Source organism: Crinia signifera, chromosome 7 (genome assembly GCF_055691185.1).
Source record: "Crinia signifera chromosome 7, ASM5569118v1, whole genome shotgun sequence".
Lineage (NCBI taxonomy): Eukaryota > Metazoa > Chordata > Amphibia > Anura > Myobatrachidae > Crinia > Crinia signifera.
Window position 1 is genome coordinate 1,414,943 of NC_139223.1, and position 20,261 is coordinate 1,435,203.

The following is a 20,261-nucleotide window of genomic DNA, read 5'->3' on the forward strand; positions in this document are numbered from 1 at the left end:
CACTGAGAGGTATGTATGTGTATGCGCCCACTGAGGGGGGTATGTATGTGTGCACTGAGGGGTATGTATGTGTATGCGCCCACTGAGGGGGGTATGTATGTGTGCACTGAGGGGTATGTATGTGTATGCGCCCACTGAGGGGGGTATGTATGTGTGCACTGAGGGGGGTATGTATGTGTGCACTGAGAGGTATGTATGTGTATGCGCCCACTGAGGGGGGTATGTATGTGTGCACTGAGAGGTATGTATGTGTATGCGTCCACTGAGATGGGTATGTATGTGTGCACTGAGAGGTATGTATGTGTATGCGCCCACTGAGGGGTATGTATGTGTGCACTGAGAGGTATGTATGTGTATGCGCCCACTGAGGGGTATGTATGTGTATGTGTGCACTGAGGGGTATGTATGTGTATGCGCCCACTGAGGGGGGTATGTATGTGTATGCGCCCACTGAGGGGTATGTATGTGTGCACTGAGAGGTATGTATGTGTATGCGCCCACTGAGGGGTATGTATGTGTGCACTGAGAGGTATGTATGTGTATGCGCCCACTGAGAGGTATGTATGTGTATGTGTGCACTGAGGGGTATGTATGTGTATGCGCCCACTGAGGGGGGTATGTATGTGTGCACTGAGGGGTATGTATGTGTATGCGCCCACTGAGGGGGGTATGTATGTGTGCACTGAGGGGTATGTATGTGTATGCGCCCACTGAGGGGGGTATGTATGTGTGCACTGAGGGGTATGTATGTGTATGCGCCCACTGAGGGGGGTATGTATGTGTGCACTGAGGGGTATGTATGTGTATGCGCCCACTGAGGGGGGTATGTATGTGTGCACTGAGGGGTATGTATGTGTATGCGCCCACTGAGGGGGGTATGTATGTGTGCACTGAGGGGTATGTATGTGTATGCGTCCACTGAGGGGGGTATGTATGTGTGCACTGAGAGGTATGTATGTGTATGCGCCCACTGAGGGGGGTATGTATGTACTGAGAGGTATGTATGTGTATGCGTCCACTGAGATATGTATGTATGTGTATGCGCCCACTGAGGGGGGTATGTATGTGTATGCGCCCACTGAGGGGTATGTATGTGTGCACTGAGAGGTATGTATGTGTATGCGCCCACTGAGGGGTATGTATGTGTGCACTGAGAGGTATGTATGTGTATGCGCCCACTGAGAGGTATGTATGTGTATGTGTGCACTGAGGGGTATGTATGTGTATGCGCCCACTGAGGGGGGTATGTATGTGTGCACTGAGAGGTATGTATGTGTATGCGCCCACTGAGGGGTATGTATGTGTATGCGCCCACTGAGGGGGGTATGTATGTGTGCACTGAGAGGTATGTATGTGTATGCGCCCACTGAGGGGGTATGTATGTGTGCACTGAGGGGTATGTATGTGTATGCGCCCACTGAGGGGGGTATGTATGTGTGCACTGAGGGGTATGTATGTGTATGCGCCCACTGAGGGGGGTATGTATGTGTGCACTGAGAGGTATGTATGTGTATGCGCCCACTGAGGGGGGTATGTATGTGTGCACTGAGAGGTGTGTATGCGTCCACTGAGGGGGTATGTATGTGTATGCGCCCACTGAGATGGGTATGTATGTGTGCACTGAGGGGTATGTATGTGTATGCGCCCACTGAGGGGGGTATGTATGTGTGCACTGAGGGGTATGTATGTGTATGCGCCCACTGAGGGGGGTATGTATGTGTGCACTGAGAGGTGTGTATGCGTCCACTGAGGGGGTATGTATGTGTGCACTGAGGGGTATGTATGTGTATGCACCCACTGAGGGGGGTATGTATGTGTGCACTGAGAGGTATGTATGTGTATGCGTCCACTGAGGGGGGTATGTGTATGCATCCACTGAGGGGGGTATATATGTGTGCATTGAGAGGTATGTATGTGTATGCGCCCACTGAGGGGGGTATGTATGTGTGCACTGAGAGGTATGTATGTGTATGCGCCCACTGAGGGGGGTATGTATGTGTGCACTGAGAGGTATGTATGTGTATGCGCCCACTGAGAGGGGTATGTATGTGTGCACTGAGGGGTATGTATGTGTATGCGCCCACTGAGGGGGGGTATGTGTGTGTGCACTGAGGGGTATGTATGTGTATGCGCCCACTGAGGGGGGTATGTATGTGTATGCGTCCACTGAGGGGGGTATGTGTATGCATCCACTGAGTGGGGTATATATGTGTGCACTGAGAGGTATGTATGTGTATGCGCCCGCAGAATAACCTCCAGATGGACTGTCTGTGTATGAGAGTGCATGGAGCATGTGCGTACTGTCATTGTATACAGGCAGACTGTCTGTGTATGTGCATGTACTGTGGGTGTAATGTCTCTATATGGGCTATGTGTGTGCGGACTGTCCGCGTCCTGTCTGTATGTATACTGTCTGTATGGGTGTACTGCCTACATCCTATGTGTGTGCGGACTGTCCGCGTCCTGTCTGTATGTATACTGTCTGTACGGGTGTACTGTCTGCATCCTATGTGTGTGGACTGTCTGCGTCCTGTCTGTATGTATACTGTCTGTGTACGGGTGTACTGTCTGCGTCCTATGTGTGCGGACTGTCTGCGTTCTGTCTGTATGTATATTGTCTGCGTCCTATGTGTGTGCGGACTGTCCGCGTTCTGTCTGTATGTATACTGTCTGTGTACGGGTGTACTGTCTGAGTCCTATGTGTATGCGGACTGTCCGCGTTCTGTCTGTATGTATACTGTCTGTGTACGGGTGGACTGTCTGCGTTCTGTCTGTATGTATATTGTCTGCGTCCTATGTGTGTGCGGACTGTCCGCGTCCTGTCTGTATGTATACTGTCTGTACGGGTGTACTGTCTGCGTCCTATGTGTGTGCGGACTGTCTGCGTCCTGTCTGTATGTATACTGTCTGCGTCCTGTCTGTATGTATACTGTCTGCATCCTGTCTGTATGTATACTGTCTGTGTACGGGTGTACTGTCCGCGTCCTGTCTGTATGTATACTGTCTGCGTCCTATGTGTGTGCGGACTGTCCGCGTTCTGTCTGTATGTATACTGTCTGTACGGGCGTACTGTCTGCGTCCTATGTGTGTGGACTCTCCGCGTCCTGTCTGTATGTATACTGTGTGTGTACGGGTGTACTGTCCGCGTCCTATGGGTGTGGACTGTCCGCGTCCTGTCTGTATGTGTATTGTCTGCGTCCTATGTGTGTGCGGACTGTCTGCGTTCTGTATGTATACTGGCTGTTTACGGGTGTACTGTCTGCGTCCTATGTATGTGCGGACTGTCCGCGTCCTGTCTGTATGTATACGGTCTGTACGGGTGTACTGTCTGCGTCCTATGGGTGTGGACTGTCCGCGTCCTGTCTGTATGTATACTGTGTGTGTACGGGTGTACTGTCTGCGTCCTATGTGTGTGGACTGTCCGCGTCCTGTCTGTCTGTATGTATACTGTGTGTGTACGGGTGTACTGTCTGCATCCTATGGGTGTGGACTGTCCGCGTCCTGTCTGTATGTATACTGTCTGTGTACGGGTGTACTGTCTGCGTCCTGTCTGTATGTATACTGTCTGTGTACGGGTGTACTGTCTGCGTCCTATGTGTGTGCGGACTGTCCACGTTCTGTCTGTATGTATACTGTCTGTGTACGGGTGTACTGTCTGCGTCCTATGTGTGTGGACTGTCCGCGTCCTGTCTGTATGTATACTGTCTGTGTACGGGTGTACTGTCTGCGTCCTATGTGTGCGGACTGTCCGCGTCCTGTCTGTATGTATACTGTCTGTGTACGGGTGTACTGTCTGCGTCCTATGTGTGTGGACTGTTCGCATCCTGTCTGTATGTATACTGTCTGCGTACGGGTGTACTGTCTGCGTCCTATGTGTGTGGACTGTCCGCATGTATACTGTCTGTGTATGGGCGTATATGCTTGGCCTATATGTATATGTGCTGACTGCTTGTCTGGTCTGTGTATATGCTCGGACTATATGCGTCCTATCTGTATATGAATAGGTGTATGTGCATATGCTGGGACTATCTGTATATGTGCGCACGTCCTGTCTGAGTATACGTGTACTGTCTGTATATGAGTGGGTATATGTGCATATGCTGGGACTATCTGTATACGTGCGCACGTCCTGTCTGAGTATACGTGTACTGTCTGTATATGAGTGGGTATATGTGCATATGCTGGGCCTATCTGTATACCTGCGCACGTCCTGTCTGAGTATACGTGTGCTGTCTGTATATGAATAGGTGTATGTGCATATGCTGGGACTATCTGTATACGTGCGCACGTCCTGTCTGAGTATACGTGTACTGTCTGTATATGAGTGGGTGTATGTGCATATGCTGGGACTATCTGTATACCTGCGCACGTCCTGTCTGAGTATGGGCGGTATTCAATGTGAATACCTGCGAGGTGCAGCGAATCCTTTTTTGGATTCGCTGCACATTCGCCACGTTCCGGAGCCGGCGGGCTCCGGTATTCAACGAGTCAGGGGCAGCAAGCCCCTGACTGGCGAATATGAGCTCCTGCGGCGATTGCCGCAGGGAGCCTCAGGACGGTGCCAGGCAGAGAGATGGTAGTCTCTCTGCCTAGCCCAGACCTTTGTGGGGGGTTAGGTGTGCTCCCCGGGTGCCAGGCAGCACAGGCTGCCCCCCCGGGGGTGCCAGCAGGCGAGCGTATATTCACTACACAGGATCGTAATGATCGTGCAGTGAATATATGAATATGTAATGTGCGGCTCCGCTCTGGCGCCACCTGCTGGATGCTGTGTAAAAAAAAAATATTATTTTTAAAATTAAATATATATTCATGTGCTTACAGCACATGAATAAAAATAGCATGCCCCTCCTCAGAATAAAATTCCTGATTTTTTGACACCAAATGTAAAAAACAAAACACTTTATTTTAAAAGTTCACATTCCACTTCACCATAAAAAGATAGCGATTGCTACTCGGTGAATCATGGCGAAAAAAACCTTCAAATGTATTCGCCATGTGGTCATTGAATAGGGTGATTCACCGTTTTAGTCAGAAATTCGCCAAACAGCACAAATTCGCCATAAAAACATGGCGAATCAGGCTCATTGAATACCGCCCTATACGTGTGCTGTCTGTATATGAGTGGGTGTATGTGCATATGCTGGGACTATCTGTATACGTGCACACGTCCTGTCTGAGTATACGTGTACTGTCTGTATATGAGTGGGTGTATGTGCATATGCTGGGACTATCTGTATACGTGCGCACGTCCTGTCTGAGTATACGTGTACTGTCTGTATATGAGTGCATATGCTTGGACTATACTGTGTGTGCATATGAATGTGTGGACTGTGGGCCTGATTGCAGGGTACATTTTGTTAGCAAATGGCCAAAAACTTGCTGCACTGCTTGGGGGAAGATTAAACCGGTGCAGAGAGAGAGATGATTTCTGTGCAGGGTAAATACTGGCTGCTTTATTCTTCCACTGCAATAGATATCAGTTTGATTACACTCTACCCAAATCTAACTCTCTGCACCTGTTACATCTGCCCCACCTGCAGTGCAGCATGGTTATGTCCACTTGCTAACCAAATGTGCCCTGCGATCATGTCTGAATTAGGCCTAATGTGTGTGTGTGTGTGTGTGTGTAGTGTCTGTATCTTTGTGTACACTATGTGTATGGTCTGTGTTCGTGTACTGTGTGTATATGCATGTACCGAGTCCGGGTGTCCTATATGCATGTGTGTGTCCGTATTGTAAAGCGGGACGGAATATGCTGCGAATATAAGAAGCTTAATGCATAATAATATAGCGCACACATATTCCGCAGAGCTGTACAGAGCATATTTAAACATTGACATCAGACCCTGCCGCAGTGGTGTTTACAATCTATATCCCCCCATGTACATGCTGTATTATGCATCTACTATGTGTGAATGCTCTGTATATGTCTACTGTACATGCTCAGTGTTATGCATGTACTTGCTCTGTGTATGTGGTTGTGGGGATCCTTGGTGGTGTCTGTGGCAGGCGTGGGCATCCCTGGTGGTGTCTGTGGCAGGCGTGGGCATCCCTGGTGGTGTCTGTGACAGGCGTGGGTTGTGGGCATCCATGGTGGTTTCAGTGGGTTGTGGGCATCCCTAGTTGTGCCTGTGGCAGATGTGAGTTGTGGGCATCCCTGGTGGTGTCTGTGGGTTGTGGGGATCCCTGGTGGTGTCTGTGACAGGCGTGGGGATCCCTGGTGGTGTCTGTGGCAGGCGTGGGCATCCCTGGTGGTGTCTATGACAGGCGTGGGTTGTGGGCATCCATGGTGGTTTCTGTGGGTTGTGGGCATCCCTAGTGGTGCCTGTGGCAGATGTGAGTTGTGGGCATCCCTGGTGGTGTCTGTGGGTTGTGGGGATCCCTGGTGGTGTCTGTGGCAGGCGTGGGGATCCCTGGTGGTGTCTGTGGCAGGCGTGGGGATCCCTGGTGGTGTCTGTGGCAGGCGTGGGGATCCCTGGTGGTGTCTGTGGCAGGCGTGGGGATCCCTGGTGGTGTCTGTGGCAGGCGTGGGGATCCCTGGTGGTGTCTGTGGCAGGCGTGGGCATCCCTGGTGGTGTCTGTGGCAGGCGTGGGCATCCCTGGTGGTGTCTGTGGGTTGTGGGCATCCCTTGTGGTGTCTGTAGGGATCCCTGGTGGTGTCTGTGACAGGCGTGGGTTGTGGGCATCCATGGTGGTTTCTGTGGGTTGTGGGCATCCCTAGTGGTGCCTGTGGCAGATGTGAGTTGTGGGCATCCCTAGTGGTGCCTGTGGCAGATGTGAGTTGTGGGCATCCCTGGTGGTGTCTGTGGGTTGTGGGGATCCCTGGTGGTGTCTGACAGGCGTGGATTGTGGGGCAGGCTTGGGTTGTGGTGATGCCCCGGGGTTTGTGTGGGATGTGATGCCCTGGGGTTTGTGTGGCAGGTGGGCATGTGGGTTTGCCTTATGTGCTTGTACAGGGAGACCTAAGAATACCACTCTATAGGCGAACGGGGCAGGGTGTGTATTACCAATCACATGGTGCCTAGCAGGAACGTTAACGATTGCATCAATGCGAGCTGTGGCAAGAAGGTTTGCCGTGTCTGTCAGCGTAGTGTCCAGAGCATGGAGGCACTACCAGGAGACAGGCCAGTACATCAGGAGATGTGGAGGAGGCCGTAGGAGTGTAACAAACCAGGACCGATACCACCGCCTTTGTGCAAGGAGGAACAGGAGGAGCGCTGCCAGATCCCTGCAAAATGACCTCCAGCAGGCCACAAATGTGTATGGGTTTACTCAAATGGTCAGAAACAGACTCCATGAGGGTGGTATGAGGGCCCTGACGTCCACAGGTGGTGGTTGTTTTTACAGCCCAACACCGATCGGGACGTTTGGCATTTGCCAGAGAACACCAAGATTGGCAAATTCACCACTGGCACCCTGTGCTCTTCACAGATGAAAGCAGGTTCACACTGAGCACGTGACAGAGTCTGGAGACACCAAGGAGAACGTTCTGCTGCCTGCAACATCCTCCAGCATGACCGGTTTGGCAGTGGGTCAGTAATGGTGTGGGGTGGCATTTCTTTGGGGGGCCGCACAGCCCTCCATGTGCTCACCAGAGGTAGCCTGACTGCCATTCGGTACTGAGGTGAGATCCTCAGACCACTTGTAAGACCATATGCTGGTGCGGTTGGCCCTGGGATCCTCCTAATGCTAGACCTCATGTGGCTGGAGTGTGTCAGTAGTTCCTGCAAGATGAAGGCATTGATGCTATGGACTGGCCGCCTGTTCCCCAGACCTAATTCGAATTGAGCACATCTGGGACATCATGTCTCCCGCCATCCACCAACGCCACGTTGTACCACAGACTGTCCAGGAGTAGGCGGATGCTTTAGCCCAGGTCTAGGAGGAGATCTCTCAGGAGAACATGCCCCACCTCATCAAGAGCTTGCCCAGGCGTTGAAGGGGGGGGGGGGTCATACAGGCACGTGGAGGACTCTCACACACACACACACACACACACACACACACACTACTGAGACTCATTTTGTTTTAAGGACATTACATCAAAGTTGTATCAGCCTGTAGTGGTTTTAATTTAATATTTATTTAACTTATTAAAGTGTGACTCCAAATCCAGACCTCCATAAGTTAAGAAATTTGATTTCCATTTATAGTTTATGTTTAATTTTGTTGTCAGCACATTCAACTATGTAAAAAAATAAAGGGAACACTAAAATTACACATCCTAGAAATATTCTTATTAAATACATTGTTCTTTACATAGTTGAATGTGCTGACAACAAGACACATTTTTGGCCTGCTGGAGGTCATTTTGCAGGGCTCTGGCAGTGCTCCTCCTGTTCCTCCTTGCACAAAGGCGGAGGTAGCGGTCCTGCTGCTGGGTTGTTGCCCTCCTACAGCTTTCTCCACATCTCCTGATGTACTGGCCTGTGTCCTGGTAGCGCCTCCATTCTCTGGACACTACACTGACATACACAGCAAACCTTCTTGCCACAGCTCGCATTGATGTGCCATCCTGGATGAGCTGCACTACCTGAGCCACTTGTGTGGGTTGTAGACTCCGTCTCACGCTACCACTACAGTGACAGCACCGCCAGCTTTCACAAGTGACCAAAACATCAGCCAGAAAGCATAGGAGCTGAGAAGTGGTCTGTGGTCACCACCTGCAGAACAATAAAATAACACGTACCAACATTACTGGTAGAACCAGCACACGATGTGTATTCAAATTTAAGTTTATAATATGTTTCTGGTTTTAGATAATTTTATACTCTATTGATTATATTTTTATAAATTTTCAGTGCTTATGTATTAGCAGGGCGCCCATTACGTAGTTTGCTTAGTGGTGTGTTTAGAATACCAATACACCACTATGCTGGCTATGTAACTTACATAATTTATGTAACTGAAGCTGTGCTAATACACAATGGTTCACATCCCCACTATCCACGTCATACCCCCAGTGTCCACGTGGGCGTGAGGTTCATTTTATAAAGTGTGGCGAGCCACCGAAGCGCGGCGAGCAGACGTGGAGCAGTATCCCCTCGCTGCGCTCGCCACACTTTATAGAATTAACTCCACGCCCACGAGGACAGTGGGGATATGATTGTGTTAGTGTGCGTGTGTAGTGTAGTGCAGTGGGTTATACTTACCCTCAACGATGTTCCCGGTGCCAGCGTTCCCCTCCTCCAGCACTTGCCTTGTGTCCCCGGCGGCCGCCATGACACTCCCCAGCGGCAGCAATGTACGCAATTAGCGTAGTGCCGCTGGGGGAGCAGGGAAACCATGTGATTCTCCCCCAGCGGCAGTATGCTGAATAAGGTAAATTACTACAGCCACCAGGGAGTGTCATGGGGGAGGAATGCTGTCAACGGGGACACGAGGCGAGTGCCAGAGGAGGGGAACGCTGGTGGGTAAGTATAAACCACTGCACTACACACATAACACACACATTAGCAGGGCGCCCGGCAAGTCTACGCTGGCAACGTAGGCTAAGGTATGTTGTCAGCATAGCCGGGCGCCCTGCTAATACGTAAGTACCAATTTTTCTATTGCTATATGGATTTTGAGTAAAGTCTATAACACTACAAACTGATAAGCTGTGCACACATGCTTCAAATTTTTTTTTTTCTGTTTTCGATTCGATTTTGCTTATGAATGCAAAATCGAATCCACATCGAATGGTTTTTAGGACACTTTCGATCTGCATTCGATGCGCGCTCCTGTTTTCTCAAAATCGAATAGAAAAATCTAGTGTGCAGCCAAGGAAATCTCGAATTCGATCCAGTAAATCGAAGGAGTTCATTGTGCCTACAAAAGTACAGATCTAATGCCAAATCGAATGGGATGATCGAATGCCAGATCTAATAGAAAATCTAACATCAAATCTAAAGCAAATCTAAGCGTGTGTACAGGGCTATAATCTAATATCCATTGGTGAATAGGTATAGATATAACCCCAGTTCTACATCCTGTACAGAACAGTCTGGTTCACCGGCATCAAAAGTAATCGCAATACAATACACAAATTTCAAGAACACAAAATCTAATAACAAACAAACAGCCCAGAGACACCCTATTCAACTTCAAAAAAGAAAAAAAAATCAAAAATAAAGCAAAAATGTATAAAAAAAACTCAGAAAAAAGGGAAAGGAGGAAGGGAAAAAAATACCTTCTTCCTCCTATTTCAAAAAGATCGAAAAGGGATTATATTCATTAAGTCCTCGGGGGGGAACAGAGTGTCTAAGTCAAAGATCAATCTCGCCTCCTCCTTAAGCATCAAAAAACTATCTCCTCCGCTTATCGGTTTTGGAATAAAATCAATGATCATACACTGAAGACTGGCCGCTGTGGCTTAGTAACTGGTTTGTCCGATGTTCGGTGGTTTGCCATTCTCACGAAAATGTATTTTAGTTAATCCAATGTAATATAGTCCACATGAACATATGAGAATATATAACATGATCCCTGCGGCGATGTGAACGATGCTATGTGGGTGGGTAAATGAAGAACCAGGATGGAGTCATCTGCACATCGTGCAGTCACTACACCTGTAGCAACCGTTCTTTGTTGAGCGTAACCAGGTGTCTCACTGTTTGGTGGGCTTTACCATTGGTCTCATTAGTAAGTCCTTTATATTTTGTCCACGTCGATATGCACACATTGGTGGAACTGGACTAATACTCGAGAATGCTCGGTCGACATGATAGGCCAATATTTAACCATCCTCAGTTTCCTATTGTGTGCATCTTTGTCAAAGGTATTAGTATATATCAGCCTTGGACGTGTGTCAGCTGTTTAAAGATTTACTGGTGTTTTTGGCAAACCTTTGTTTTGCTTTGAGCAGACAACGTGAGAGTGGAACCCGAATACCCATGTTCCAAAAACGTAGAGTGCATCTCTGTTAATTGATCATCAGTGGTGATAGAAGAGGTATTGTTCCTCAGTACGCACAAAAATTGAGACACAGGGAGGTTTTCCTTTAAATGTGGAGGATGATGACTCGCCGCATGTAGCAATGAATTTCTGTATTTATCTTTACGATCCAGTCTTGAACCCAATCCGTGAGCATCACTGAATAGAGTTACATCCCAAAAATGTATATCAATACAACTAAAAGAAAATGTGAAGCAAATGGGTGTCTAGGCTATCTAAAGAAAAACGCATGTCCTTCAGTTCCTGCTCAGTGCCCAACCTTATCAAAAACACATCATCGATATAGCGTCGATTTAATAGAATTTTTTTGTGTCATAATCAGGAAGAATACTTAGCCATATATATAAATTGCCGTAAGCTGGGGCCAAATTGGACCCCATAGCTGTACCGGTGGCTTGTAAAGAATTTGCCCCTGTAAAGAAAATAATTTCTGGTTAACACCAGAGATGTCAACTCCACAAGAAAGTCAGTGTGTGGACCAATACGGGATAAATCAAGTAATGTTTGTCTAATAACCTCCTACCCTTTATCATGTGGGATTACGGTATATACGAGGCTACATCCATCGTTACGAGGATGGCATGTGGTGGTATAGAGGGGAGATCTTTCAAACTACTGGTTTGTTATCCTGAAGTAAAAGCCACGGGGCTTTGAAACGTTGATGAAATAAAGAACACCTTATTTCCATCTATAAAGCCCACTGAGTGCCGCCTGCCATTCTTCCATGCCAGGGGGAGCCCACAGTCTGTATACCATTGAGGAAGGCACCACCTGTGGCACTTAGCAGTTTGCACATCCGAGTGCCGGACATACATGATAGAGATCTATCTATGTACGTACACACAGTGTACTGTCGATGTGCGTATTGTGTATACTGTGTGTAGTGTTCATTCTAGCTATGATATGCAAACCAGACCTGTGCACTGTTGGCATTGTGAGGTTCATGTATACACACGTCTGTATAGTATCGGGATGTTATCTCTCTGTGCCCTCAGGCTAATACTGACCCTATGCTCTCTTTTTCCCAGTTCTATAGAGGTGCCCGGAGAAGCAGACTGGAGGCTGGAGAGCCTGGATCAGAATGAGACATCGTCCCAGCATGCACTGCAGCAAGTCACTAGCACCTCACTGGCACACAGAAAGACAGAGGCGTTTGCTGCATGTGACACAATGCAGCCGTGTTCTACTCGCAGACAGCTGCAGGTACCTATCTGACTGCTGTGCTAGGTGATTGTATGTCTCCAGCAGGCACCTGACTGCTGTGCTAGGTGATTGTATGTCTCCTGCAGGCACCTGACTGACTGCTGTGCTAGGTGATTGCATGTCTCCTGCAGGTACCTATCTGACTGCTGTGCTAGGTGATTGTATGTCTCCAGCAGGCACCTGACTGCTGTGCTAGGTGATTGTATGTCTCCAGCAGGCACCTGACTGCTGTGCTAGGTGATTGTATGTCTCCTGCAGGCACCTGACTGACTGCTGTGCTAGGTGATTGCATGTCTCCTGCAGGTACCTATCTGACTGCTGTGCTAGGTGATTGCATGTCTCCTGCAGGTACCTATCTGACTGCTGTGCTAGGTGATTGTATGTCTCCAGCAGGCACCTGACTGACTGCGGTGCTAGGTGATTGTATGTCTCCAGCAGGCACCTGTCTGACTGCTGTGCTAGGTGATTGTATGTCTCCAGCAGGCACCTGACTGACTGCTGTGCTAGGTGATTGTATGTCTCCAGCATGCACCTGACTGACTGCTGTGCTAGGTGATTGTATGTCTCCAGCAGGCACCTGACTGCTGTGCTAGGTGATTGTATGTCTCCAGCAGGCACCTGACTGACTGCTGTGCTAGGTGATTGTATGTCTCCAGCATGCACCTGACTGACTGCTGTGCTAGGTGATTGTATGTCTCCTGCAGGTACCTATCTGACTGCTGTGCTAGGTGATTGTATGTCTCCTGCAGGTACCTATCTGCTGCCCACAGCTATCTGACTGCTGTGATAGTGATTGCATGTCTCCTGCAGGCACCTGACTGACTGCTGTGCTAGGTGATTGTATGTCTCCTGCAGGCACCTGACTGACTGCTGTGCTAGGTGATTGTATGTCTCCTGCAGGCACCTGACTGACTGCTGTGCTAGGTGATTGTATGTCTCCAGCAGGCACCTGACTGACTGCTGTGCTAGGTGATTGTATGTCTCCTGCAGGCACCTGACTGACTGCTGTGCTAGGTGATTGTATGTCTCCAGCAGGCACCTGACTGACTGCTGTGCTAGGTGATTGTATGTCTCCTGCAGGCACCTGACTGACTGCTGTGCTAGGTGATTGTATGTCTCCTGCAGGCACCTGACTGACTGCTGTGCTAGGTGATTGTATGTCTCCAGCAGGCACCTGACTGACTGCTGTGCTAGGTGATTGTATGTCTCCTGCAGGCACCTGACTGACTGCTGTGCTAGGTGATTGTATGTCTCCTGCAGGTACCTATCTGACTGCTGTGCTAGGTGATTGTATGTCTCCTGCAGGTACCTATCTGACTGCTGTGCTAGGTGATTGTATGTCTCCTGCAGGTACCTATCTGACTGCTGTGCTAGGTGATTGTATGTCTCCAGCAGGCACCTGACTGACTGCTGTGCTAGGTGATTGTATGTCTCCTGCAGGCACCTGACTGACTGCTGTGCTAGGTGATTGTATGTCTCCTGCAGGCACCTGACTGACTGCTGTGCTAGGTGATTGTATGTCTCCAGCAGGTACCTATCTGACTGCTGTGCTAGGTGATTGTATGTCTCCAGCAGGCACCTGACTGACTGCTGTGCTAGGTGATTGTATGTCTCCTGCAGGCACCTGACTGACTGCTGTGCTAGGTGATTGTATGTCTCCAGCAGGCACCTGACTGACTGCTGTGCTAGGTGATTGTATGTCTCCAGCATGCACCTGACTGACTGCTGTGCTAGGTGATTGCATGTCTCCTGCAGGCACCTGACTGACTGCTGTGCTAGGTGATTGCATGTCTCCTGCAGGCACCTGACTGCTGTGCTAGGTGATTGCATGTCTCCTGCAGGCACCTATCTGCTGCCCACAGCTGTCTGACTGCTGTGCTAGGTGATTGCATGTCTACTGCAGGCACCTGACTGACTGCTGTGCTAGGTGATTGCATGTCTCCTGCAGGCACCTGACTGACTGCTGTGCTAGGTGATTGCATGTCTCCTGCAGGCACCTGACTGACTGCTGTGCTAGGTGATTGCATGTCTCCAGCAGGCACCTATCTGCTGCCCACAGCTATCTGATTGCTGTGATAGTGATTGCATGTCTCCTGCAGGCACCTATCTGCTGCCCACAGCTGTCTGACTGCTGTGCTAGGTGATTGCATGTCTACTGCAGGCACCTGACTGACTGCTGTGCTAGGTGATTGTATGTCTCCTGCAGGCACCTGTCTGACTGCTGTGCTAGGTGATTGCATGTCTCCTGCAGGCACCTGTCTGACTGCTGTGCTAGGTGATTGTATGTCTCCAGCAGGCACCTATCTGACTGCTGTGCTAGGTGATTGCATGTCTCCAGCAGGCACCTGACTGACTGCTGTGCTAGGTGATTGTATGTCTCCTGCAGGCACCTGTCTGACTGCTGTGCTAGGTGATTGCATGTCTCCTGCAGGCACCTGTCTGACTGCTGTGCTAGGTGATTGTATGTCTCCAGCAGGCACCTATCTGACTGCTGTGCTAGGTGATTGCATGTCTCCTGCAGGCACCTATCTGACTGCTGTGCTAGGTGATTGCATGTCTCCTGCAGGCACCTGACTGACTGCTGTGCTAGGTGATTGTATGTCTCCTGCAGGCACCTGTCTGACTGCTGTGCTAGGTGATTGCATGTCTCCTGCAGGCACCTGTCTGACTGCTGTGCTAGGTGATTGTATGTCTCCAGCAGGCACCTGTCTGACTGCTGTGCTAGGTGATTGCATGTCTCCTGCAGGCACCTGACTGACTGCTGTGCTAGGTGATTGCATGTCTCCTGCAGGCACCTGTCTGACTGCTGTGCTAGGTGATTGTATGTCTCCTGCAGGCACCTATCTGCTGCCCACAGCTGTCTGAATGTCTGAAAAAGTGACAGTAACTGCTGTGCAGCAGCTAGGTAACCTGGAAAACGTGGACCGTTGGTAGATCTGGAGGACCGGTTTGGCCACTGGTTTACTGTTAGAGCACAGCATAGTATATAATCTAGTAGGCCCCTCCCCCTCTAGAGCACAGCATAGTATGTAATCTAGCAGGCCCCTCCCCATCTACAGCACCACATAGTATATAATCTAGTAGGCCCCTCCCCCTCTAGAGCACAGCATAGTATATAATCTAGCAGGCCCCTCCTCCTCTAGAGCACAGCATAGTATATAATCTAGCAGGCCCCTCCCCCCCCCTCTACAGCACCACATAGTATATAATATAGCAGGCCCCTCCCCCTCTACAGCACCACATAGTATATAATATTGCAGGCCCCTCCCCCTCTACAGCACCACATAGTATATAATATAGCAGGCCCCTCCCCCTCTACAGCACCACATAGTATATAATATTGCAGGCCCCTCCCCCTCTACAGCACCACATAGTATATAAGGATTCAGTATGAAATCCTGGCGGTCGGGATCCCGGCGTTCAAAATCCAGACGCCGAAATCCCGACAAGGGGGGGACGTGGATCGCCCCCCCTTGTGGGCTCGCTGCGCTCGCCACGCAGCGGGCCCGGTGCCTCGCTACGCTCGGCACACTAATTTATTCTCCCTCCAGGGGTGTCGTGGACACCCACGGAGGGAGAAAGTGTCGGGATTTCGGTGGTCGGGATTCTGAACGCCGGGATTTTAACTGCATCCCGTATATAATACAGGAAGCTCCTACCCCTCTACAGCACCACATAGTATATAATCTAGCAGCCCCTTCCCCTCTCCAGCACCACATAGTATATAATATAGCAGGGCCCTCCCCCTCTATGGCACCACATAGTATATAATATAGCAGGGCCCTCCCCCTCTACGGCACCACATAGTATATAATACAGGAAACTCCTACCCCTCTACAGCACCACATAGTATATAATACAGGAAACTCCTACCCCTCTACAGCACCACATAATATATAAAAGAGTAGGCCCCTCCCCCTCTACAGCACCACATAGTATATAATATAGCAGGGCCCTCCCCCTCTATGGCACCACATAGTATATAATATAGCAGGGCCCTCCCCCTCTACGGCACCACATAGTATATAATACAGGAAACTTCTACCCCTCTACAGCACCACATAGTATATAATATAGCTCCCACCCCTCTACTGCACCACATAGTATATAATATAGCTCCCACCCCTCTACTGCACCACATAGTATATAATATAGCTCCCACCCCTCTACTGCACCACATAGTATATAATCTAGCTCCAACCCCTCTACTGCGCCACGCTTCGGGCTCGGTGGCTCGCTGCGCTCGCCACACTATTCTATTCTCACTCCACGCCCTAGTGGATAGTAGGGCATGAAAAGGTCGGAGGACGCGTACCGCCGCCCCTCGCGGCCTCGCTGCGCTCGCCACGCTTCGGGTTCACGTTGATGGCGGGGTGGCGTCAACTACTTTTGGGGGGACATTTTTATGTTCAGGGGTGTTTTTGCCCCATTTCCCATTGTTCCCTATGATAATTTGGGGAAATTGATCCATTTAACATTGTTCTCTATGGGAAAATCGCGGGCATCGCGTCTGGCACATCGCACCCGATTTTTTATCGGCCGCGATGCCCGCGATGGCCCCGATTTTACCCCCGATGCCCGCGATTAAAATCGTGGGCGCCCAGATAGGAAACAAGTACCTATATAATATAGCTCCCACCCCTCTACTGCACCACATTGTATATAATATAGCTCCCACCCCTCTACAGCACCACATAGTATATAATATAGCTCCCACCCCTCTACTGCACCACATAGTATATAATATAGCTCCCACCCCTCTACAGCACCACATTGTATATAATATAGCTCCTACCCCTCTACAGCACCACATAGTATATAATATAGCTCCCACCCCTCTACTGCACCACATAGTATATAATATAGCTCCCACCCCTCTACTGCACCACATAGTATATAATATAGCTCCCACCCCTCTACTGCACCACATAGTATATAATATAGCTCCCACCCCTCTACAGCACCACATTGTATATAATATAGCTCCCACCCCTCTACAGCACCACATAGTATATAATATAGCTCCTACCCCTCTACAGCACCACATAGTATATAATATAGCTCCCACCCCTCTACTGCACCACATAGTATATAATATAGCTCCCACCCCTCTACTGCACCACATAGTATATAATATAGCTCCCACCCCTCTACAGCACCACATTGTATATAATATAGCTCCCACCCCTCTACAGCACCACATAGTATATAATATAGCTCCTACCCCTCTACAGCACCACATAGTATATAATATAGCTCCCACCCCTCTACAGCACCACATAGTATATAATATAGCTCCCACCCCTCTACTGCACCACATTGTATATAATATAGCTCCCACCCCTCTACTGCACCACATTGTATATAATATAGCTCCCACCCCTCTACTGCACCACATAGTATATAATATAGCTCCCACCCCTCTACTGCACCACATAGTATATAATATAGCTCCCACCCCTCTACAGCACCACATAGTATATAATATAGCTTCTACCCCTCTACAGCACCACATAGTATATAATATAGCTCCCACCCCTCTACTGCACCACATAGTATATAATATAGCTCCCACCCCTCTACTGCACCACATAGTATATAATATAGCTCCCACCCCTCTACTGCACCACATAGTATATAATATAGCTCCCACCCCTCTACTGCACCACATAGTATATAATATAGCTCCCACCCCTCTACAGCACCACATAGTATATAATATAGCTCCCACCCCTCTACAGCACCACATAGTATATAATATAGCTCCCACCCCTCTACAGCACCACATAGTATATAATATAGCTCCCACCCCTCTACAGCACCACATAGTATATAATATAGCTCCTACCCCTCTACAGCACCACATAGTATATAATATAGCTCCTACCCCTCTACAGCACCACATAGTATATAATATAGCTCCTACCCCTCTACAGCACCACATAGTATATAATATAGCTCCCACCCCTCTACAGCACCACATAGTATATAATATAGCTCCCACCCCTCTACTGCACCACATAGTATATAATATAGCTCCCACCCCTCTACAGCACCACATAGTATATAATATAGCTCCCACCCCTCTACTGCACCACATTGTATATAATATAGCTCCCACCCCTCTACAGCACCACATAGTATATAATATAGCTCCTACCCCTCTACAGCACCACATAGTATATAATATAGCTCCCACCCCTCTACAGCACCACATAGTATATAATATAGCTCCCACCCCTCTACTGCACCACATTGTATATAATATAGCTCCCACCCCTCTACAGCACCACATAGTATATAATATAGCTCCCACCCCTCTACTGCACCACATAGTATATAATATAGCTCCCACCCCTCTACAGCACCACATAGTATATAATATAGCTCCTACCCCTCTACAGCACCACATAGTATATAATATAGCTCCCACCCCTCTACTGCACCACATAGTATATAATATAGCTCCCACCCCTCTACTGCACCACATAGTATATAATATAGCTCCCACCCCTCTACTGCACCACATAGTATATAATATAGCTCCCACCCCTCTACTGCACCACATAGTATATAATATAGCTCCCACCCCTCTACAGCACCACATAGTATATAATATAGCTCCCACCCCTCTACAGCACCACATAGTATATAATATAGCTCCTACCCCTCTACAGCACCACATAGTATATAATATAGCTCCCACCCCTCTACAGCACCACATAGTATATAATATAGCTCCTACCCCTCTACAGCACCACATAGTATATAATATAGCTCCTACCCCTCTACAGCACCACATTGTATATAATATAGCTCCCACCCCTCTACAGCACCACATAGTATATAATATAGCTCCTACCCCTCTACAGCACCACATAGTATATAATATAGCTCCTACCCCTCTACAGCACCACATAGTATATAATATAGCTCCTACCCCTCTACAGCACCACATAGTATATAATATAGCTCCCACCCCTCTACTGCACCACATAGTATATAATATAGCTCCTACCCCTCTACAGCACCACATAGTATATAATATAGCTCCCACCCCTCTACTTCACCACATAGTATATAATATAGCTCCCACCCCTCTACTGCACCACATAGTATATAATATAGCTCCCACCCCTCTACAGCACCACATAGGGCGGTATTCAATGAGCCGGAATCGCCAAGTTTTATGGCGATTCTGTGTTTTTATCGTGTCTGACGGTGATTTTTGGAGCCCCAAATGCGAATCACCCTATTCAATGAGCTGAAATCGCCGATGACGACCGGTGAATGAAGCAGCAATCGCCAAATGTTATTCTCTACAAATCGCCGTTTTTTGTCTACAGGATTTTACATGGGGAATCGACGGTAGTTGAGGGGAATCGCCAAAAGTGTATTCAATGAGAAGGTGGCGATTCCTTTTTCTTGTTTCATATCGCCGTTCCTCACCGAGTGTCCCTCGTCATCTTTTTCTGGTGAACTTTTATAGGAACATGTGAAATAATTGGTTTTAAGTGTTCTATTTAACTATGCAAGTCTAATGTATTATTATTTGCTGCCCTTGTGTGATGTCATGGTCGTAGAAGTGCTATACAAATATATATTTAATTTTTTCAGGTATTTTTTTTTTCTCCCACAAAGCACTGTTCTTACCCATGGTGCACCTCACTTACCCATGATTCTCCTCCCCACCTCACTCCTTCGTTTGCCCTTTGAGCAGATTACCCAGCGTTTGCCGTATGCTGTATGGGAAGCGTTTGTCCAGGGTAATTTGCTTTTTTCTTGCATTTCTCTGCATTTTTTTAAACAACTGACTACATTAATGCGGCTGTATAGGGAAACGCCGGTATGGCTGAGAATCGCCGTTAGGGCCGGCGATTCTCAGCCACGTTGAATAGGGTGACTTGGCGACTCCCCACGAATCCCCATGCATGGCGATTCACAGCTAAAAACCGGCGATTGGCAGGCGAATGTTAAATCTGGATCACTGTGACCAACGATTCTGGCTCATTGAATACCGCCCATAGTATATAATATAGCTCCTACCCCTCTACAGCACCACATAGTATATAATATAGCTCCTACCCCTCTACAGCACCACATAGTATATAATATAGCTCCCA

At 48.6% G+C, this 20,261-nt stretch overlaps 1 protein-coding gene across 2 annotated transcripts in view; it reads left to right on the forward strand.

The window, feature by feature from the left end:
• The window catches only part of SRCAP (Snf2 related CREBBP activator protein), a 113,678-nt gene that overhangs the window by 3,898 nt on the left and 89,519 nt on the right, over window positions 1-20,261 (forward strand). Inside the window, exon 2 of one of the 2 annotated variants that reach the window (XM_083152197.1) lies at window positions 11,964-12,138. In XM_083152197.1, coding sequence (XP_083008323.1) covers window positions 12,106-12,138 — 33 coding nt within the window. In that variant the 5' untranslated portion in view covers window positions 11,964-12,105. Of the gene's footprint in view, window positions 1-11,960; window positions 12,139-20,261 lie in introns of both variants that reach the window. The other variant, XM_083152199.1, reaches the window with a different exon arrangement.